Raw genomic sequence first — 22913 nt, forward strand, 5'->3', positions numbered from 1 at the left:
TGTAGGTGGTAGGTTGGATGATGAGCACTTGCACACACGAGTTTATGTACACATATAGCATATGCATATATATGTACACACACACAAACACACACTATAAATATATTCTGCCCAAATTAGTAGAAACCCACAAGGTTAAAAACCAAATCTACTAAATCTGAACCAAACCACAGGTATTGAGCCCTATGGCTACTTCCTGCAAGAAGACGCATTACCTCGGTGACAAAGTCAATTGGGAGTTGCAAGGATAGGTAAATATCGCTACAGGCAGCTAGGATTCTGGTTGTTGTTTTTTTAATTTAAATGCCAAACTTAACTTATCACCTCAGGATACTGACCATGTTGTATGATTTCTGCACAATACCAAGAATATCCTAGACACTAAAAAAAATACTACAACTTAAGCAGGAAAACAGAGGCTTGCTTCACAGTGGTTTAATATGAACAGAGTTGAATATGACATTGTCTGACAGAAGAATGAACAGTTTGCTGAATAAAAGCCCCGAGTCAGGATATATACACAGCAGAAATGGGGCCTCAGGCTTTCAGCACTTGTGCACAATGAAAGAATTCTTAAAAAAAAGTCAATAACAGAGGATACAAATCAAAAAGGCAGCAACAACACCAACATTTGGAAGGTGGGAAAGGGAGCACAGCCTCTCTCTAGGGGCTGCTCAGCCCCTGGTACAGGCTCAGCAGCTGGAGAGCTAATCTGTCTCAGGGAACTTCAACATTGAGAAGGACTCCAAATCCCATGTCAAAATCCAATCCTAAACTCTCTGATCAGGGTCTTGTCCAACTCCACAATCCTTTTCCCCAAGACCCCATACAGAGAATTCCGATCCTTCCATGATAGAGAGTCTAAGCAAAGAGTCCCCATTTTTGACATGACACCAGTTAACTTGCTCCCATCCCACCACTGGAGAGAGATATTAGGCCCCAGCAAACAAACCACTATCCTCCAGATAGAAGCCCAGGAAAGCTGCTTCAGACTCTTAAGATTTGGGACATCCATACCCAGCTGCTATTTCTAGCTCAAATTCTGGGAAGACTACTGGAGTTCCATGGGAAACAGGTACAGGCAGTTCAGTAACCCTGTGACCAAGCTGGGGAGGGCAGTGACAACTCTTGCCCCTGAGCCCCATTCAACAGCTCAAAGTGCTTAGGAGAAGTCAGAGACTGTGTGGTTTGTTCATGTGCTTCGGCCTTGTGGCAGCACTAAATGGGATGGTGGGGGTGGGGTGGGGAGGAAGAATGGAAGGAAGAGGGTGGTGATGCCCTTCCCAACCACTGGGAGGTACCTAGAAAATGATCCACTCCCACCCTTTAGGGAGTTACCTGGCAGTGGTGAGTTGTCCCCACCCCTCAAGCCATCAAACCCGCAAAGGTAACCTATAAAGTAGCAAGGGCTTGTGGGGGGGGGGGGTGGAAACTGCTGGCCTGTACTGACTCACCTGCTGATGAGCAAGAACAGGCAGCCAGAGTGGGGAGCCACAAAGGAGAGGGGCTAGACAACAAGAGTTCCCCTACTGCCCTATGGCTTTCTTCTGACTCTGAAGCAGCCATGATGAGGGGCCCAGAAAACCCACACACCTTGCTCCACACAACAGACTGCTTAGACTCAGGAGGATTTACTGCCATGAAAAGCAACAAGGGAGAGAGAAAGGAACAAAAGAAACCGTTGAGAAAACTGGGAGCAGGCCTAGAGAAAACAAGAACTTCTGGGTCTCTACCACCTTCCCCAAAAGAAAAAAGTTCATGCAGGTAGGAAAGGCAGGGTTTTTCCCTGCTCAGCGTTTCTGGTTAAACCTAAGAGTAAGAAAATCCCCTGGACTTGCAGCATCAGTATGTATCCGAGTGCCCTACCAGCACAAGACCCCCACCCCCCATAAGATTAGCCTTCTGGCAAAGGTAAATGCCCAAGGAATTGCCTTCCAGTCCAATCCCCCCACCCGCACCCCAAGCAAAGAGCATCTGCCTGTGGTCTCCCACCTCTTCTCAGAGAAGAGGATCCTAGCAGAGTGCCCACGGTGTAGTCAGGTACCAAGAAACACAATGCCAGACAGTCTATCAGGCCAGGGGATGGGCAGCCAACTTCAGATCAAAGAGACAGAGAGAGAGGCTTAGTGTAAAAATCAATGTCATTTCAGCAGGAAAGTAGAGGGCAAGTGGTGAGAGGGGCTCCTACTGGCGCACCTTCCCAGGGACGTAGTTCCTGTCAATTGCCTCCTCCTGCAGGAACATGTGTAGGCAGCGTTCATTCTGAGCCAGTGGGTGCCCAGCAATTCTATAAAGAGACCAAGATGGTTATCAGTAGTATCTGGGATCAGAGAGAATTCACAGAGCAATGGGGGTGTGGACAGGGGAGAAAGGGCAACATCAGCTCTTCCAGAGGTTCAAGTAAGTAGAGGACAGCAACGAGGCACCACTCCAACCCTGATGTTGTAGGAGAAGGGAGATAGACAGGTGAGGTAGGGAAAAATCCCCAAACACATCCAAGGCCTTTTCAGGCCCTGAGGTACAGGATCAGAATTCTGCTCGAAGGAATGGAGTTTTACTGTCCAGTCAGCTCACCACACAACCGGCAACACATCTTATTACACATCACAAAAGAGGAGACAGACAAAACACAGAAAGACCATGATGGCAAAAGGAGCAAGAGGAGTCCCCAGGAACTTGGCTTACTTGTTAATAAACTGTTCGAGGCCCTGCCTCCTTTCTTCAATGAAGGACTCCTCAAATATCCCTTCATCTCCTCGAAAAGGGAGCTGACGCTTCAAGGCTTTCCCAGGCAGTGGTGGTACTACAATCTGCAGGCAGACACAAAATATCAGCCACATGGGAGAGGATGAAGAGGGAACGAGATGGTGAAGCACTGTATACCTCATTTCTTATTAGACTATTAGCCAGGGTCTATCTTATCCCACAGCTGGCAACTTGTAAGAACTGAGGCCATAAGAACAGTAATGATGGCTTAGGTCAAAAATGAATCCAGGGGCACCTGGGTGGCTCAGTCGGTTAAGCGTCTGACTTCAGGTCAGGTCATGATCTCACCGTTCTGAGTTCGAGCCCCATGTTGGGCTCTGTGCTGATAGCTCAGAGCCTGGAGCCTGTTTTGGATTCTGTCTCTCTCTCTCTCCCTCTCTCTCTCTCTTTCTCTGCCTCTCCCCTGCTCATGCTCTGTATCTATCTTAAAAATAAACAAACATAAAAAAATCCAAGTGATTTTATGGAAGGACAGATTTACCACCTCAAAAAAAAAAAAAGGAAATAAACTCCAAATATTCCTCACTTTCTTTAACAATCCACTAGTATCCAAGAATTTAGCTAGGTCTTTTCTGACACGATCTACACTTATATTTTTAGTACCTATATAAGTTAAGTTTTATGACTTTACTCACCACTGATTCAAGTAATATTTTTTCTTTTAAAATTTGTCCTGAACTTACCACTTTCAAGTTTCAAAGGGTATCACCCAGATCCAATGTGCTGGGATTTGATAGTGTTCAGCCTCTCCACTGCCTTTAAGATTTTATAGACCACAGGGGCACCTGGGTGGCTCAGTCGGTTAAGAGGCCAACGTAGCTCAGGTCATGATCTTGCGGTTTGTGAGTTTGGGCCCTGCATCGGGCTCTGTGCTGACAGCTTGGAGCCTGGAGCCTGCTTTGGATTCTGTGTCTCCCTCTCTCTCTGCCCCTCCCCTGCTCTTGCTCTCTCTGTGTTTCTCACAAATAAATAAACGTTAAAATTTTTTTTTAGGAAACCAATTTGACAATAAAGTTCATATTAAAAGGCGAAAGAGGGGCGCCTGGGTGGCGCAGTCGGTTAAGCGTCCAACTTCAGCCAGGTCACGATCTCGCGGTCCGTGAGTTCGAGCCCCGCGTCGGGCTCTGGGCTGATGGCTCAGAGCCTGGAGCCTGTTTCCGATTCTGTGTCTCCCTCTCTCTCTGCCCCTCCCCCGTTCATGCTCTGTTTCTCTCTGTCCCAAAAATAAATAAACGTTGAAAAAAAAAATTTTTTTTTAATAAAATAAAAAATAAAAAAATAAATAAAAGGCGAAAGATTTAGACGATCTGAAGAGAAACCAGAGTATACTAAATTTCATATTAAAAAAATTTTTTTTAAATATTTATAGACTAGAATCTTATTCCTTATGAGCCTATGTAGATCTCCTCCTCCAAAGATTCCACACAGGGAATGGGGTCATACCTTACTATCTCGCTCCAGCTCATTTTTAAGCCACTCAAAGTCACTATAGCGCCGCCGTACACAGGACTCCTTCAGCTTGAAGATAGGTAGGTTTGTCTACAGGGAAGGAAAAATGAGAGAAGAGAGACGGTAACTAACGTTCAGCCTGTAGTGGCCACCTGTCAGAACCATTTAGGTCCCAATGAAGAAATAATTCCTGTGGACCATGCTCCTATAACTCCTTTAAAATACCACCAGGTAAATACCAATCCTTACCACATCCAGCCTTGTCACAGATGGTGACTAGAAGTCATTTGCTGCTTAGAATTTATCCTATAAATAGACTTGAAGTTCGGGCCCCTGGGTGGCTCGGTCGGTTGAGCGTCCAACTTCGGCTCAGGTCATGATCTCACGGTTTGTGAGTTTGAGCCGCGCGTCGGGCTCTGTGCTGATAGCTCAGAGCCTGGAGCCTGCTTTGGATTCTGTGTCTCCCTCTCTCTCTGCCTCTCCCCCACTTGTGCTCTCTCTCAAAAATAAATAAAACGTAAAAACAAATTTTAAATAGACTTGAAGTTGTATGCAAATATGTATATACAAGGGTTTTCACTGTACTTTACTTGTAATAATTATATATGTCCATCAATAGACAATTGGTTAAATAAATTATGCTATGCCTACACGGTAGAATTACTATACAGCTATGAAAAGAATGTGAAATATACATGTGCCAGTATGAAAATATATTAAGCATCAAATCAAGTTACAGAACAGTACATACAGCTTACCCCTATTTGGTTTAAAAAAAGGCTATGTATATTTACCCAAAGAAAATGAAAACACTAATTCTAAAAGATATATGAACCCCTTTGTTTATTGTAGCATTATTTACAACAGCCAAGCAACCCAATATGGAAGCAACCCAAGTGTCCATCAAAAGATGAATGGATGTGGGGCACCTGGGTGGCTCAGTCGGTTAAGCGTCTGACTCTTGATTTCAGCTCAGGTCGTGATCTCATGGTTTATGGGTTCAAGCCCTGTGTTGGGCTCTGTGCTCACAGCACAGAGCCTGCTTGGGATTCTCTGTATCCCTCTCTCTCTGCTCCTCCCCCGCTTGCTCTCTCTTTCAAAAATAAATAAATAAACAGAAAAAAAGATGAGGGGTGCCTGGGTGGCTCAGTCAGGTAAGTGTCAGACTCTTGATTTCAGCTCAGGTCACAATATCTCCGTTTGTGAGTTTGAAACCTGCGTTGGGCTCCACAATGACAGTGTAGAGCCTGCTTGGGATTTTCTCTGTCTCCCTCTCTCTGCTCCTCCTCCACTTGTGCGTGCTCTCTCAAAAGAAATAAACTTTAAAAAGAAAATATGGGGGCGCCTGGGTGGCTCAGTCAGTTAAGCATTGGACTCTTGGTTTCAGCTGGGGTCATGATCTCACTATTCGCAGATTCAAGCCCTACACTGTGCTCTGCACTGGCAGCACGGAGCCTGCTTGGGATTCCCTCTCTCTCTCTCTCTCTCTCTCTCTCTCTCTGCCCATCCCCTGCTCACACTCTCTCTCTCAAAATAAGTAAATAAACTTTAATAAAATAAAATAAAAATATGAAGGGATAAAGATGTGCTACACACACACACACACACACACACACACACACACACACACACAGTGGAATATTACTCTGCTAGAAAAAAAGATGAGATCTTGCCATTTGTGACAACATGGATAGACCTAGAGGGTATTAGGCTAAGTGAAATGAGCCAGACAGATAAAGATAAATACTATATGATTTCACTTATATGTATAATCTAAAAAACATGACAAATAAACAAAAGTAGAAGCAGACCCATAAATAAAGAGAATAAACTGTTGGTTGCCAGAGGGGAGGGGGCTAGGGGTATGGGCAAAATGGGTGAACGGGAATGGAGATATAGGCTTCCAGTTATGGAATGAGTAAGGCATGGGAATAAGAACACAGGAAATATAGTTTTATATATATACATATATATATATATACACACACACACACACACACACACACACACAATATACATACCACATATACTTGTGGTAAGCATAGTGTAATGTATAAACTTGTCAAATCACTACGTTGAACACCTGAAACTAATGTACCATGTGTGTCAACTATACTTCAACTTAAAAAGGGATATGTATACGTGTATATATTTGTATTTATGAATAAAATATTTATTCATAACAGTGATTGGTTTTGGAGTATAAGACTAAACAACTGGAATGGGTGGGAGGGTCACATTTTTCACTGAACAATTTGAATCTGTCACATGCATGTATTACATTTTCAATTGAAAAATTATTTTTTTAATGTTTATTTATTTTGAGAGAGAGTGCACGTGAGTGGGGGAAGGGCAGAGAGAGGGGGTGAGAGAGAATCCCAAGCAGGCTCCATGCTGTCAGCGCAGAGCCCTACATGGGGCTCAAACTCATGAACTGTGAGTGAGATAATGACCTGAGCTAAAATCAAGAGTCAAACACCTAACCAACTGAGTCACCCAGGTGTCCCCAAAAGTGAATTTAAGTTCCCTGTAAAAGAATAAGAGAAAAGCACCTCCAAGGTATGATTTCCTCAAATCATACCCATTCCTCAAATTTCCTCAAATTGTCCCCATTCTACAAGTCCGAGCTCAAGTCCCATTTCATCCAGGAAATCTTCCTGAACACACCAGCTTAATTTACTGGTCTCCCTCTCCTCTGAACTCCTATGACATTTATACTTTAGTAGTGTCTGACACACTATTGTTTTATGCATCATGTTAGTCTTGCTACTTAACTAAACTATAATTTCATTGAAATCAGAAGCTGTCACTACTTCTGCATCTCCCTAAATGCAGACTATGCAAGTTACTCAGTAAATACTCAACTGATTAATAGAAGCCCTAGGTATGTTTACCTTCTCCCTGTCTAGAAAGTACGGCAGAAATAGCAATTACATTAAGTTGGGTTACCATATCTTGCTCCCTCATATAGATCAGCTTATTCCCACATCTTAATCATTGATAATTTTCCCAAGGCTCTAATGGCAACATGAACTACCAACAAACAAAAAGCCCTGATCCTCACTCCTGTCTACAAGTTCTAAATAGAAATGGCCAACCACATGTATTAAAGTTGACTGTATTTTCCACCAGCCAACTCGTATCAGCAGATGGAAATAAAAGGAACTAGTTTCTCTCCTGAACTATGACCTGAGCCTCCACAACTGCCTCAGGGCAGGAAAAGAACATCTCCCAGTTATGCTAGAGCTTCACACAGTCCTCACTACCTCATGCTTTGTAGTCCTCATGTCTGGAAACTGTCTTTCCAGGATCCAGTTCTAGGTATAGGTCATCAAAAGCTAAATAACTAGCCAACTTACACTAGTTACAACTCCACCTATGATCAAGGTCCAAGGAATGTCAATGAGTTGAAGGAGAGTGAGATACAGGTAAAGCAATGTTTTATTACAACCTATTCTTTAGGAGAATAAATGAAAAAACTGGAAACCATGGTTTCTTTGGAAAAGGGAACCTCTAGAGGGCAGAGGGTGGAAGACTTAGTTTTTACAGTACATCTTTTTTGTATCTTTTGAATTTTGTACCATGTGCATATTTTAACCATTTAAAAGAAAACATTATAAAGAAAATACTCAGAACCCTGCAAGAAATCTGTATGAGTATCAAATAATCACATTGTACACCTTAAACTTACACAATGTTATATGTCAATAACATCTCAACAAAGATGGGGAGAAAAATAATACTGCAAGAAAAAAAGAAGTGCTTTGGTATCATGTAATTCTAGGTTTCCACCAGAATTCATTACAAATACTGTGATCCCCAAAGAGTAGAACCTTAACAAGTAGGCTTTTACAGAAGCTAACAGAACAAAGGGGGAAAAATGCTGAGTAGCTGCTTCCAAGGCATAGTGAAACCATCCACTGCCATTTTGTGGACTTCTTCCTTTGGCTCACAAAACTCCTATTCTTTCCCTACCCCCACAGGATGGTGACAATAATGACCTCTCATCTTCACACCTAGCCATGTAAGGAAGGGGCCACTATGTACTAAGATAGTCTCCCAGCTCCAACCTACAAATCATTTGAGGAAGCCAGGATTGTGTAGTACAGGATATACAGAGTCGTTGGCTCTGATCAACACAAAGTCAAGGGAAAGGAGAGACAGAAACAAAATTCAAGTCCACAGGACAACTGACATTTGAAAAGTTCCATACACATTATGTGAAGTCACCAGGATACCTCTCCAGATTCCTAATTTCTTGGAAGGGTGGGAGGGGGGAATTCTTTCCTGAGCAAAATAAGAGAACACCTTCAGAAATATTTAGTTATTATATAAAGAAGAAAGTCAGTGCCATCTGCTTCTACCATACACAATGTTTAATTCCCAAAGCCCAGTCTCTTGAGTCTCATACTCCCTAAAATGCCTACCATGATCAATCACCTAATATAGCAACTAAAAACTAAATGAATTTACCAACTTCTCCCCTACACAGAGTTAAATTAAAATATTAAGTCTAGATAGCCATACAAATTAATATAAACAATACAAATTAAAATTCACACAACTAGGAACTGCCATCAAACCTATCATCACCGTACAATTAGAAATTGTGAAAAGGATAGATGGAAAGCTTTGTGGGTAAAAAATATTGTGCACTAAAGTTTTGCAACTAAGCATTGCCAAAGAGACTGAAGTGTAATGCAAAGAGTATGATGGGCTTTGGAGTCAGTCAGATCTGGGTTCAAATATCAGCCCTGTCACTTACTAGCTATGTGTACTTGGGCAAGTTAAACTGCATTCCTCCTCAGTTTCCTATCTGTAAAATGTCATTTTTGTAAGGATTTAGAAACTGAACCCTAGTTCAGTGCCTGGCACATAGTAGGCACTGGATGAACAGTCTCTGTTGTTATTAGAATGCCTTAAGAAGAGAGCTGTTTCATTCATAATCCCTAAGGCTCTTGGGTAATGGATGGAGATGTTGTCTCCAAAACCCCACAGCAGAGAATCCTCACACTGAACAAGTTATGCCCAAGCTTCCTCAGGTAACTAAGTTCTCTATCACTAACAGTTCCAGACTTTTGATCATATTTTGAGGGATCTAACTTCCATTCTTCTCCAAAGAGTTGATTTCAGGTAGTTCTTATATAGATGAGTTTTTCTCAATTTTTGCTTCGATTTTCTTTCTTCAGTTTGGACTTTGTGAAACTTGGAATTTGGACACCATTTCTCAATTAAATTTCAAAGCCCATGTAGGAGACACACTCTCTCATTCAATTCATTCAGTCAAAAATGAAAGCACATACACTCTTTTATAGGTCTTCAAATGCTGTTTGAGCAGCATGCTGTCCATAGAGAATATTCTGGCCCTCTAGTCTGAGAAAAAAAAAAAACATAAGGAAAATTAGAAAATGGGCCTCTAACTTTTCTTCCTGTAACCACTTCAACTGGGCTAAAGAACGTGCAAACCACTACTTTATCTGCACATTCCATCCTTGTAATGTGGACTAAGAACTAGAGAATAAAGTCCTCTGTAGTGCACATTGGAAGAAGCCACTCCTGGGCAGTCCCGAAATGTCATACGTTAAAGTAACCGCAGACAACAGTCTTAATCCAAAAAGTTAATCTAGAACAGAAAGGGCAAATGGCCATTTGTATACAGAAAGCCCAAATGGGAGCCAATACTGAAATACTGGCTACTTCAAATCTAACGGATCAGCACAGGATGCTTTGAGTACCGACTGACAATCCACCAATCCCAGGGCAAGGCCAGATTTCACCATAAGACACAGCATGTGATACCTGAGAAAACTTAAGCAGAAAACATTTCTCTCCTTCATATGCTAATTCCACACAAGTCTGGGAAGCACTCGGTGTCAGGGAGACTCCCTTTCTTATTTCTGCTCTACCAAGCCCACTCTCTCCCTTTCCTGGGGTCTATCTTCCCTTCAATGCAGGCTTTGCTTAACTCCATCATCCCAGGGAGACTTCATGAGGAAGAAATCGGGGCTTCCTGTCCTCCCTCTTCGTATTGACTTCCCACAACACAGTTTAGTTATGGGACCCAGCGATATATCGCCTTGTCTTTCCATTCCCCAGCCCTCTGTCACTCTTCCTTCCCTTCTTCTGTCGCTGCACTCAGGGTTCCTATTTCCTTGAATTCCCCACTCTAATCTTCCCCATCCTCCCCACCCTATCCAGCCAGGCTTCACTTCTTGCTCATAGGTACTTATTTTCCCTCACCCCAGTCCGATGTCCCCCTCTGTACTTTTCTGTATCCTAGGGCCACAACCGAGTCTGGAGACCTCTGCCCCCAACCCCCAAATGACCCCTTCGAGCGCCTTCTGGCAGCCCCCGCCCAGCCGCCTGGTCCTCCCTCAGCTGTCTCCCTCACCCCGTGACTCACCCGCATGCGAACCTCATAGGTGGTGAAGCGCGCGCGGCCCACGCCCACCGTCTGTGGATTAAAGATGTCGATCTCGAGGAAGTTACTTGGCGGCCCATAAGCGTCGGTCAGGTCCTGCGGCTTCGAGTTAAGGCGCCGAGTGTCAGCCACTGCCGTGTCCGACATCTTTCCGAAGGAGAGACTGGGACCGGGGAAGGGGGTGGGGGACAGAGGCGGGAGGCAGGAGCGCGCACAGCCCCTCCCGCTTGCAAAATAACCAGCCAACCCACAGACAGCGGCGCCGCGCACGCGCGCCCACGCACGCACGCACGCACGCACGCACGCGCACGCTGCCTTGGCCCCGGGCCCGGCACCCTGAATAGCGGCCACGCTGAGGGCTGTGAGTCCTGTACTTCGGAGGCCTCATTCAGGCTTCCGGGTGGTGTTTGTGGCCGCCCCGGAACCGGCATCTCGGACACGCAGCGCCCGATGTCCTGGGAAGCATTAGAGGCGGGATCCGCCAATCGCTGCTCCTCAACCCAAGAAATTGTCTTCTACCCAGTATCTATCGGCAGCGGGCACTGCCCCGCAAACGGGGACCTTGCAGTGATAGGCCGAAGCCCCGTGACCTGAATAAGTCAGGGTTTTGCGCGAAAATAGAAGGGTGTTCTCCAGAGGGAGGGGTTCCAACCATAATACTAAGAACTTAGAACGCAGCCCTGCCACTTGTGCCACTGATCATTTCAATTCATTCCACCCGCAACCGAGCACTCTGCACAATGGTGCCAGGGAAGCAGCGGGGATGGGGTAAATATGATTGCTCATTCTCCCTTTCCAGGAAAATCGGGGCATAGCTTCATCCTCCACTTGTTACCACAGAAAGCTTAAGCCCAGATGTACTCAGATATATTTCTCAGCATATTGAAGGCATTTATTTCATATGTTCTGTCTCTACTCTGCAGAACACCATACTTGGCACTGCTCTGAGGTTGCTTGCAGCCCATTATGGAGAAAGAGTACGTATCTAAATGAGAAAATATCCATAGACATATTGATATTTTTTAGACATATTGATATTTATATGATTAATTTATACATGGCGCACATGAAGGTGTGGTGCCCCACATTAACAGTGGTGATTTTAGGTCATCCTTTCTCCTCCCTGCACCTGCCTCTTCTGATTTTTCCTGTACCACTGATGCCTGAAATCCTTTCAAAAGAGTACAAGGCCCAAATTTTCACAGTTATTTAATTCAATTTAACCGATATCTACTAAGCAACTACTTATGTGCTAGGCAACATGCTAAATACTAAAGTTGAATAAGAGCGACCCAGCCCTCAAAGAGTTAACATTCTAGAAAGGGAGACAAGAAAATAAAACTAATGACAAATACAAAATAAGTGAATGTTTAAAGCAGCACATGGGACATGAATAATTGGAGGAATTAGGGGAGGCTTCCTGGAGGAGGAAACATCTGAGTTTGACAGACATGAAAAGACATAAAGGACAAATAGGAGTGGAAATGGGGAAAGGCAATTTCTCGCAGAGGGAATAGCATGTGCAAAGTCATCCCAATAAGAAACAGCATGTTTTTAGGCAATTGTGACCAATTCATATCCTGTAAAGAAAGTGCTTAGAGAGGTAGGCCGGCTGGGGACAGGCAATGAGGGTGCTCCTTCTTTATGAAGCAAAGGATCTCTGGCTTTACAAAGTAAGTGATAGGGAGCCACTGAAGGATTTTCAACAGGAAAAAAAGACATGGTCATATTTGTGTTTAAGAAGGATTATTTTTCAGGCAACATGGAAGATGAATTGAATGAGACTAATGATGAGAGTATTGATAATAAGACTTGGAATCAGTTGGTCGTGGTGGGAATGGAGAAAAGGAAACAGGACTGAGAGTGAGGAAATAGGTAAAACTTGTACCTGATGAAATATGGTGGTAGTATAGTATGGGGCTTAAGTGTGTGAGCTATGGACTTAAACTGCCTGGGTTTAAATCCCTGCTTCCTAGCTGTATAGCCTTGAGCAAGTTATCCAGTTTTCCTCAACTGTGAAATGGAAATGATAAGACTAAAAGCCACCTCTGGGGCTTTCGTGAGAATTAAATGAAACAAAATATGTGTGAATGGTGAGTGTTCAGTAACTATTAGCTATTATTACTATTTGCAAGGAGAGGAAGAAATTGAAAATGACTCCTAGGTTTCTGATTTAGGTAATGAGATGGATGCTGGCACCACCAATCAAAATTGGAATTACAGAAAGAAGAGTAAGTGTGGGAAGGAAGACCATGAGTTCAGTCTAGAAAAGTCTGGGATGTCTATAGGACGCCTGGGTGGAGATGTCCAGCTAGAAATACTGGCCTGGAACTGGAGGGTGTGATCAGGGTTAGAGATAGAGATTTGGGAGTTATTAGCATACAGTGCAGAAAGAAAAATGTGAAGAGGCAAGGACAAAAGATTTAAAAATCAGTGAAAGCAGGCAATGTTGATGAGAGTATAAAATCTGTGCAATTTTTCTGGGAGGCAAATTGGCAGTATTTATTTAAAAAAAACTTGACATCAAGAAACTTGTAGTACTGGTTGTCTCTGGAGAACAGAAGTCAGGGATGGCAGGGAGACTTGTTTTTTCATTTTCATTGCATTTATGTTTAAGCAATTTTGTATTAAAAAAACTTTTTTTAAGTTTTATTTATTTTGAAAGAGAGACAGCACGAGTGGGGGAAGGGCAGAGAGAGAGGGAGAGAGAGAATCTCAAGCAGGCTGCAAGCTGCCAGCACAGAGCCCGATGTGGGGCTCGAACCCACGAAGCCGTGAGATCATGACCTGAGCCAAAACCCAGAGTCAGATGCCTAACTGACTGAGCTACCCAGGTGCCCCTGTATTTTAAAAATGGGGGGGGGGGTGGTGCCTGGGTGGCTCAGTTGGTTAAGCGTCCAGCTCTTGATCTCAGCTCAGGTCATAATCTTGCAGTTTGTGAGTTTGAGCCCCACATCTGGTTCTGCACTGATGGCATGGAGCCTGCTTGGGATTCTGTTTCTTCTTCTTTCTGCCCCTCCCCTGCTTGTGCTCTGTCTCTCAAAATAAATAAATAAATAAACTTAAAAAATTTTTGTAAAGTTTTAATGTTATTTACTGAAACTGTTGACTAGAAATTTCACTTCCAATAATTTATCCTGAGAAAATAATCAGGCACACAAAGATACAAGTACACAGAGCTTGTCTCTAAGAGTAAAGAATTATTCATTTTATGCAATGAAATATTTTTGTAGCCATTTTTTCCCCTAACTTGCAAATTTGTTTATATGGCAAGTCTCACATAGTAGTGGGTCCTACATTTTGCAGACTTCATATCTCAGTCACTTCCATCATAAAACAGTCTTTTGTGTAAATGGCCAAATTCAGTGTTCTCTTTTATATCCACTTATAATTTCTCTTTTTTAAGTTTTTATTTATTTATTTAAGTAATCTCTACACCCAACATGGGGCTCAAACTCACGACCTGAAGATCAAGAGTCGCATGCTCTTCTGACTGAGCCAGTCAAGCCCCCTCTTTTGTATCCATTTAAAACAATGTTCTATACTCATTGAGGTGGAATGATGCCCACAAAAAAACAAAAAAGAAAAAACCTGGTAGAACATATATTAATGTGATGCCATTTGTATTACTGGATAGGATATATATACCAATTTTTAACAACTGGAAGGATATAAGCCAAAATGTTAATAGTGGTTACTTCTGTGTGGTGAGGTTTCCGTTGGAATTTTTCCGTTGGAATGTTTATAATTTTCTAAAAGGTTTTATTTTTACGTAATGAACATGTATTTCTTTTTTAATCAGAAAAAAATTTTCCATTTGGGAAACATATTAAAGGATAGGCACGAGAAGAGAAGCTTGTGAAGGAGACCGGGAAGGAATAAGTTGTCCAAGAGGTAGAAAGAGAACCAAGAGACAATAGTGATCCGAGCGGGAGGGATAAGAAATTTTCCAAAAGGAGCAAGTGAGTAGTTAACAATGTTTAACACAGTGCAACTGTCAAATAATATAAGGCCTGGGAGCTGTCCACTAAATTTGACAATTGCTTAAATGAGAGCAGTTTCAGTGGAGCATGGGAGGTAGAACCCAGACTGCAGTGGACTGAGAATCCTATCAGAGATGGAGAAGTGGAAACATTTAGTAGAGACTGTTCTTTTGAGAGGCTTGCCTAAGAAAGAAAGGTAGTAGCTAGAGGGCAATGCTTTGTCAAAAAAGGGTTTGTTTGTTTGTTTGTCTGTTTGTTTAAAGGGAGGAGAGACTTGACTGTGTTTAAAAGCGGAGGTGGGGGGGAGGGATGTCAGTGAAAGTGGGAAGTTGAATATACAGGTAAGTGAAGGGATAAGGCTTAAAATCAAATAGCCCTAGGAGAATTGTGCAAGTTAAATTCATAATGAGGTGTAAATACACGCTCTTTTTTTTTTTAAGAGGAAGATTTGATGGGGAGGGAGAGCAGAGTAGAGGGTATTGGGCTAATTAAATCCTTTGCAGTAACAACAGATAACAGCTGTTACCAGCTGGCTTACCAGGGCCCGTGCGCACACACATAATTTTTTGCTTTTCATGAGAGGCACAGAGCTTCACAGTTACCAAGTGATGTTGAACAAGGCACAGTTATCCTGTGTACTTCAATTATCACACCAAGAAAAAAATAGCCCAGTCAAATCTCTTGGCAAACAGGTGACATCAAAACTCAATGGTCACATTGGGTTTCCTTGATCACACTCATTCTTTGCTAGAAGGAGTCCAGAGTGGGGAAAAAAACCCCACAAAAGACAGAGATGTCGGACCCTTGAATTTGAAGGAATCTCACCCTCCTGCCCATAAAGAATACTGCACCTTAATCAAACACCTATCAGGGTGCTTGGGTGGCTCAGTCGGTTAAGCATCCAACTCTTGGTTTTGTCTCAGGTCATGATCTCACAGTTCGTGGGATTGATCCCTGCCTCCGGCACTGGGCTGGTAGTGCAGTGCCTGCTTGGGATTCTCTCTCTCCCCCTCTCCCCACTGTCTCTCTCTCAAAATAAATAAATAGGCATTAAAAAAAAAAAACCTATCCATCTTCCTGCTCTTCAATTTTTCCAAAAGGAGATTGCACAATCTCCAACTCAGTGTTATGCAATCATACTGACAAGAAGTTCTTTCTAGTCTGTATTCAGGCTGTCCTGAGGAAATGGCAAACCAAAAGTCCCCATAATTTGGGGTGTTTGTGTTCCTGGGAGTACGAGTCTGGAACTGCAAGGAGGGAATAGGGAGAAGGTCTGAGTGTAAAAGAGGTCAGTGAGGAAAACCGGAGAGCAGCACTTATAACATACAATCTCTACTCCAGGGAATGTGGATCCAGAGTTTAGCTGCCTTTCTATAGAGCCCTGCTCTCTTTCCACACACACACACGTATCTAGCTACCTACTACTATTATTGACTTCTCCCCTTCCTGAAGTTCATTTAACCCTAATTTCAACTGGCACCTCCCCAGGGATAAGTCTGTATTTTAAATCCCTTCTGAAAGTTGTCAGTTCCCTCTCTGTGTTGATGAAGTGTCCTTTAAATACCCAACTTGTCTACTTAAGTTGGTTTTGTATTTATTTTACTAAAATCTCTCTGGCCTAGGGTTGAGAGCAATTTGGGGAAAAGTGATGTGGCCTAAGTGTGTGAGCATCTATGCAGGTTTGTCAAGGGTGGGTTGCCAAAGACCTAACTCTTTAGCTGACATGAGTCTGTCTGTCCTGCAGCTTCTGTATAGATGTTTGTTAATTATATAATGAATTATCCAGCAACAATGAGACCTGAAAAGATAATAATGTTTCAGTTAGTCAGCTTTCTTTCCTTAATAAAAGCTAACATTGGGATGCCTGGGTGGCTCAGTTGATTGAGTGTCTGACTTTGGCTAATGTCATGGTTCATAGGTTCAAGCCCCGTGTTTGGCTCTATGCTGAGAGCTCAGAACCTGGAGCTTGCTTCAGATTCTATGTCTCCCTCTCTGTCTGCCCCTCTCCTGCTAGCGCTCTGTGTGTTTCTCTCTCAAAGATAAATATTTTTTAATTAAAAAAATAAAAGCTAACATTGAACACTTACTATGTGCCAAACACTCTTTTAAATACTTTATATATTTTAACTCTGTTAATCCTCAAAACAAGCATATGACATGTGGGCTATTTTTATATCTGCATTTTATTGGTGATGCATGGACAGATTAAGCAACTTGTTCAAAATCACACAGCTAATAAGTGGTAAAGTCAGGATTTGAACCCAGGCAGTCTGGTTTTGGAGCTTAGGTTTTTAAACTGCCTCTCAAAGAAGATTCTTTTAGCCCTGTATGTCACCATAAAGGGAATAATATGAAAAAAATAGAAAAGGAAAAAAGGAGAGAAAGAATACAAGTGTATATAGTGGGAAGGGGTAGAATGTTACTAACAAATGCTCAGTAACATTCTGGTATAAGCTGCCTACTCTTGCCTAGATGTTGTTCTTTATCTGTTTGGTCTTTTGCCGGAAACATTTTGTGTTGAATTCTATTTTCTTAATAACTATGGGAACTTCAAACCTATTTAATTTCTGCCCATCCTTCAAAGCCAAGTGCTGATCCCACCTCCTCCATAAAGCCTCCATATCCGTCCAGTCTACAATAAATTTTAAAATTTTTACAGACTTCTTGTCTGTAATGTCCATTTGGCTCTGACTCGCATTCTTTCTTTTTTTTAAGTAGGCTCCACGCCCAATGTGGGGCTTGAACTCACAACCTTGAGATTAAGAGTCTCATGCTCCACCAGCTGAGGCAGCCAGGCGCCCATCTGACTCACATTCTTTTTTTTTTAAGTTTATTTATTTAGAGAGAGATAGAGAAAAAAATGTGCGCTTGAGCACAGGAGGGGCAGAGAGAGAGAGAGAGGAAGAGAGAGAATCCCAAGCAGTCTCCATCCAGATGCAGAGCTTGATGTCACGAACCCATGAGATCCTGACCTGAGCCAAAATCAAGAGTCAGAAGCTTAACCAACTGAGCCATCCAGGCACCCCTGACTTGCATTCTTAATTAAGCTTGTGTGCCTTTATGTCTCATCTTACCAACCATACTGTAAACTCTTCAAGGGAAGAGACTAAAACTTCTATTTCTCTTGCATCTTGTGTCCCCCATAATGCCTAGCACGGTGTCTTGCAAATAATAGACAGTAAATATTTGTTGGTTGACTGAGTGATTGAAAAATGTCAGAGTCTGTATCAAATCTTGGTTAACCCGTGCATCATTTAATAAAGAACTATGCACTTAATGTGTACTTACTAAACATTAATAATGATTACAAAATCATTCAAAAAGTCTTCATGGGGTTTCTACAGTGTGTAGAGAATGGTGCTGTGAGGACAGAAATGAAATAGAAGAATACAGCTTCTACCTTTGAAGAGCTTAGATTAGTCTTCTCTTACTAACTCAATGCATACTATCTCCTTTCTCTGAATTCCTGCTGCGTTTGAAGTCAGGACTAGTGATTACTCAGTTGTTATCTCCCCCAAATTGGTTGTGAGCTCCTCAAAGGAAATGTATAGCACTGTGCTGGGAACATAATAGAATCATAGAATTGGAAGAGACATTAGAGCTTTCCCTATTGTCAAACTTCCCACCCAGCACAAGAGTCCCTTTTTCAACAGCCCTGATCCAGCTCTTATTTAATTATATGCTTCCAGTATCAGGAATTAACCAAAATAGGAAACATAGGAGGAAGAGTAGGTTCAGGGGCTAGATAATGAGTTGGATTTTTGACTACGTGCAGTTTAATGTGATTGTTAGGCAACAAGGTGGAGACAAACAGCTTAAATTCAGGTCTCAATCTCAGGAGAGAGGTCAGGGCTGAAGATAGAGATTTAGGAGTCTTGGCATGCATGTATGTTGTAGTTGAAACACTAAGATTGAGTAAGACTGCCAAGGACAAGAAAAGAAAGGCATCAAGGACAAAGTCTTTGAGAATTCCTCTACCTGGAAAATGAGAGGAGAAATCAATGAGGAGGAAGATCTGGAAGACAAAAAAGAGAGTTGTAAGGAGAGGCTGGTCACCAGAGTCAATGGAGAATGGAGCAATAAAGTTACAGTTCTAAGACTGAGATAAATTTATTTGATCTGGTGATTAAGAAGACAGACCTTTGGCAACCTTAAAGAGAGCAGTCTCAGTGAAGTAGGCTCTATTTTTACTTACTCTTGTTACCCCTAATGCCTGGCACAATGCCTGACTTAATGTATATTTGTTGCATAGCTGAATGAATAGATGGATGAATTGTAGTTCCTGCCCAAAACAGGAGGTGATGGGAAAAACAAGTTACCCCTTTTTCCTCTGAAGAGAGTATGAGTGATAATTTAGAGAAACGTTAAGGTGAAAAACAGAGAAGTTGAAGGCTATAATTTTCCCCCCAAAATATGAAGTAAGCTCATCTGAGAATCTCTCACAGATTCCATTCTCAGTTTGATTGAGTAAACTCTCAATAGATAGCAACTATAAACTCTGAATAACACACACACACACACACACACACACACACACACACACACCTGAAAGTTCCAGACAGTGAACAAAAAGCAGGCAGATATTGAAGGGGGCTTAGAACAAGGGAACAGCATAGAACAAGTTTCCCATTTTTATGGCTTTAGCCTGAGGGCAGACAGCAGTCATCATCCACACCACCAGAACTACATCAGGAAACCCTCATCTGTCTAACCTGAAGAACAAGAGGACAGGGCCTGGGGCAACCACAGTTTCTAGAAAGTGAGGGAATATTTCAGAAACAGATCTGAGAAAAGGGCCTTACATTATCTGTATGAAATCTTTCAAGACTTATCCTGGACCACACATACATTGATAGGGCAGACTCAAAGCAGCTTCAATCTAAGACAAACAAAACAGATTTGAGCTGCCACCTGTGACAGGCAAGGCAGAGTTTTCAGTTACAATTTAACTAAGCTAATTGTCTGCTGAAACAAATCCACACTCTTCAGAGGAATATAACAGAATCAAATCTCCACAATAGAACATTCACAAGGTCTTGGAAACCCTCTAAAATTATTCAAATATAAAGAATCAGGGAAATGTGACCCATTCTCAAAGGAAAAAACAACTGATGGAAGCTAACCCTGAGATGATGACCCTTGAAGAGAGAAAAATATCCCGGCAATGAATGAAAAGATAGGAAACCTCAGCAGAAAAATAGAAAATATAAAAAAGAACTAAAAGGAAATTCTAGAATTGAAAAACACAATATATGAAATAAAAAATTAACTAGATGGACTTAAAATCAGGTTTAAGTAACAGAGGAAGGAGTCAATGAGCTTTCAGATATAGTAATAGAAAGTAACCTGAAGACAAGAGGATTGAAAAAAGTGCACGGAGTCTTGCAGACCTGTGGGACAGCACAAGAAGTCTAAAATATGTGTTATTGGAGTCCCTGAAGAAGGGGAAAAAGAAAATGGGTCAGAACCATTATTGGAATAAATAATGATTGAACGCTTCTCAAATTTGGCAAAAAAAAAAAAAAAAAAAAAAAAAAAGTTTACAGATTCAAGCTCAGCAGAGCCCAAACAGGATAAATATGGAGAAAACTGCACCTATGTGTAACATAGTCAAACTCTTGATAACCAAAGATCAAGAGAAAATCTTGAAAGCAATGAGAAGAAAAAAATGCATTACATATAATGATCCAAATAGCAATGGACTTCTCAGAAACTATGGATACTAGAAGACAGCAGAAAAACATCTATAAATTGCTGGGGGGGAAATCACTGTCAACCAGAATTCTATGTTCAGCAAAAATATTCTTCAAGAACAAAAGCAAAATAAAGACAGTTTCAGGTAAAAGAGAGTCTCTCTCATGCTTATAAGTCTTTTTTAAATTTTTAAAAATTTTTAATTTATTTTTGAGACAGAGAAAGGCAGAACATGAACAGGGGAGGGTCAGAGAGAGCGAGACACAGAATCTGAAGCAGGCTCCAAGCTGTCAGCACAGAGCCCGATGCAGGGCTTGAACTCACAAACCATGAGATCATGATCTGAGCTGAAGTCAGATGCTCAACCGACTGAGCCACCCAGGCACCCCAAATGCTTGTAAGTCTTTAGTCTTGCTGTTCACTCTGTCTGGAACAGTCTCTGCCCCACTCCCCTCCCTATCTTCAGCCTGCCTCATAGAATCCATCCTGATCCTCCAAGGCCAAATTAGATGCACTTCTTTTATTTTTTAAATGTTTATTTATATATTTTGAGAGAAAGAGCATGTGAGCAGAGGATGGGCAGAGAGTGAGACAGAGAATCCAAGCAGGCCCTGCTCTGTCAGCACAGAGCCTGATGTGGGACTCCATCTCATCAGCCGTGAGATCATGACCTGAATCAGAATCAAGAGTAAGACACTTAACCAACTGAGCCACCCAGGCGACCCAGATGCCCGTCTTTTATACACCTAGCCCCTCATATTTTCCAGGTCTTAGTATTTATCCTGCTGTATGTAATTGCTTGTTTAATTGCCTGTGAAATCCACTAGACTATATGCTCCATGAGGGCAAGCATTTTTTCTTATTGGTGTATTTACAGTCCCTGGCATGTAATAGGCACTCAATTAATATTTATTGAATAAAGGGGGAAAAAAAGATCTGATTCCACACCATGCTGTCATCATGAAAAGTAACATGAAGGTCCTTAAAGGTCCTGACACTACTATAAGATTCACTATTACTATACTGTCTTAAACTTTATGGAGAAATATACTGTTCTCCGAAAAACTGCAGCTTTGATTGAACTATCATTATCCTATGATTACATGGGCAGTTACTGTTTGGGGGCAATCTATATGTACTTAACTTAGATCCTTGGCAATTAATGCTTGTGAAAATCCTCATTTTATAACGTTTATTTATTTTTGAGACAGAGACAGAGCATGAACGGGGGAGGGTCAGAGAGAGGGAGACACAGAATCTGAAACAGGCTCCAGGTTCTGAGCTGTCAGCACAGAGCCTGACGCGGGGCTCGAACTCACGGACCGCGAGATCATGACCTGAGCCGAAGTCAGCCGCTTAACCGACTGAGCCACCCAGGTGCCCCGAAAATCCTCATTTTAATACTACTTCAAGATAAATGGCTAGCACTATGGTACATTCAACTGATAGACTATTATGCCAATACTAAAATTATATTTATCAACCTGTGTAATAATTTGAAAACATCCTTATATGTTGGGGGGGAACCTGAAACACAAAATTATTCATATAGTGCGATTATAACAATGTTTTTTAAAACTCTACATAGAACAGGGGCGCCTGTTCTATGGCTCAGTCAGTAGAGCATACAACTCTTGATCTTAGGGTCATGAGTTGAAGTCCCACATTGGTGGTGGAGTTTACTTTAAAAATATCTATGTAGAAGGAAAAAGTAACAATGGAAAGAAATATAGTGAAAGTTACTGTAGTTTTCATTGGGTGATGGCACTATGGGCACTTTAAATATTTTTCACTGCATTTTACAATTTTTCTTTAATAAACACGCATCACTCCTATAGTAGGTGGGGGAGAAAGTCTCAAGGGAGGTAGAAGTCCCCTGGTATACACCAGACCACAGTCTCTAGGAAAACAGGACTGTGTTTAAGCCTTCTTTCTCTTTAACTTCTATTTTAATGGCCTCATACCACTTACGGATTAACTGGGTGCATGACCTTATGGAAGGATGCTAGAAGACTGGCCTCAGGAAAAGAAAAAAGGGGATCAACAGTGGAAACTGCCAGAGGCAGGAAAAAAAGAGACTAAGCAAAGAGATCAGAGAAAGTAAACATAAAAGAACAGGAAACGGGAGGGGGGAAGGAAAGACAAGAGGATAGGTATACTTTCATACATTGTCATCCGAATGAAAAAGAGGAGTTAGTCATGGATTTTTATGACAGGCATAGCTAGCATATTTTTCATGTTATTTTATTATTGTCTGTATTAAAAGTTTGTGTATTTGTGCTTTGTGCCTCACTATTCCTTCCAGGGGCAGGCTGTGTACTTCTTCAGCCAACACGTGCTGTCATATCTGCCTGATGCTGCCAGGGAAGATCAGCTAGACATTAGATCTGGACATTCTGGAGCCTACTCTAAGAGAAAATTGCATAACCACGTGCCTATCTGTGTGAGCTATAGATTTAGCAAGTTATATGGGACAGTCAGGAACCTTCTGGTTGATAAAGGAGATCTGGATGGGGATTCAGAGAGTCCCAGAGGTGTTTGTGGAAAACAAGAAAGTACATCAGTTCCATCTGGGTCTAAACCCCATCAATGACACACAA

At 42.0% G+C, this 22913-nt stretch overlaps 1 protein-coding gene across 2 annotated transcripts; it reads right to left on the reverse strand.

Annotated features, from left to right (window-relative positions):
* Window positions 1-420: 420 nt before the first annotated feature.
* On the reverse strand, window positions 421-10885 carry SNX12 (sorting nexin 12). 2 transcript variants are annotated; one of them, XM_047844540.1, is made up of 4 exons: window positions 10631-10885; window positions 4210-4305; window positions 2686-2810; window positions 421-2287 (listed from the first exon to the last, which is right to left on the reverse strand). In XM_047844540.1, exons 1-4 carry the CDS (start codon window positions 10781-10783, stop codon window positions 2185-2187), a joined length of 477 nt encoding a protein of 158 aa, XP_047700496.1. In that variant the 5' UTR covers window positions 10784-10885; the 3' UTR covers window positions 421-2184. The 2 variants fall into 2 exon arrangements, with proteins under 2 accessions (XP_047700496.1, XP_047700494.1); XM_047844538.1 differs by having other exon boundaries at window positions 10619-10883.
* Between the last annotated feature and the right edge of the window lie 12028 nt (window positions 10886-22913).

This window comes from Prionailurus viverrinus, chromosome X, assembly GCF_022837055.1.
Source record: "Prionailurus viverrinus isolate Anna chromosome X, UM_Priviv_1.0, whole genome shotgun sequence".
Classification (NCBI taxonomy): domain Eukaryota; kingdom Metazoa; phylum Chordata; class Mammalia; order Carnivora; family Felidae; genus Prionailurus; species Prionailurus viverrinus.

What these genes read in the sequence shown, in the direction of transcription:
- SNX12 (XM_047844538.1), bottom strand. Translation starts at nt 10,783, where the DNA reads ATGTCGGACACGGCAGTGGCTGACACTCGGCGCCTTAACTCGAAGCCG. An exon ending in CCTATGAGGTTCGCATGCGG is followed by an intron (nt 4,306 to 10,618) that starts GTGAGTCACGGG and finishes CCTTCCCTGTAG; the next exon opens with ACAAACCTACCTATCTTCAA. An exon ending in CTCGAACAGTTTATTAACAA is followed by an intron (nt 2,288 to 2,685) that starts GTAAGCCAAGTT and finishes GTCTCTTTATAG; the next exon opens with AATTGCTGGGCACCCACTGG.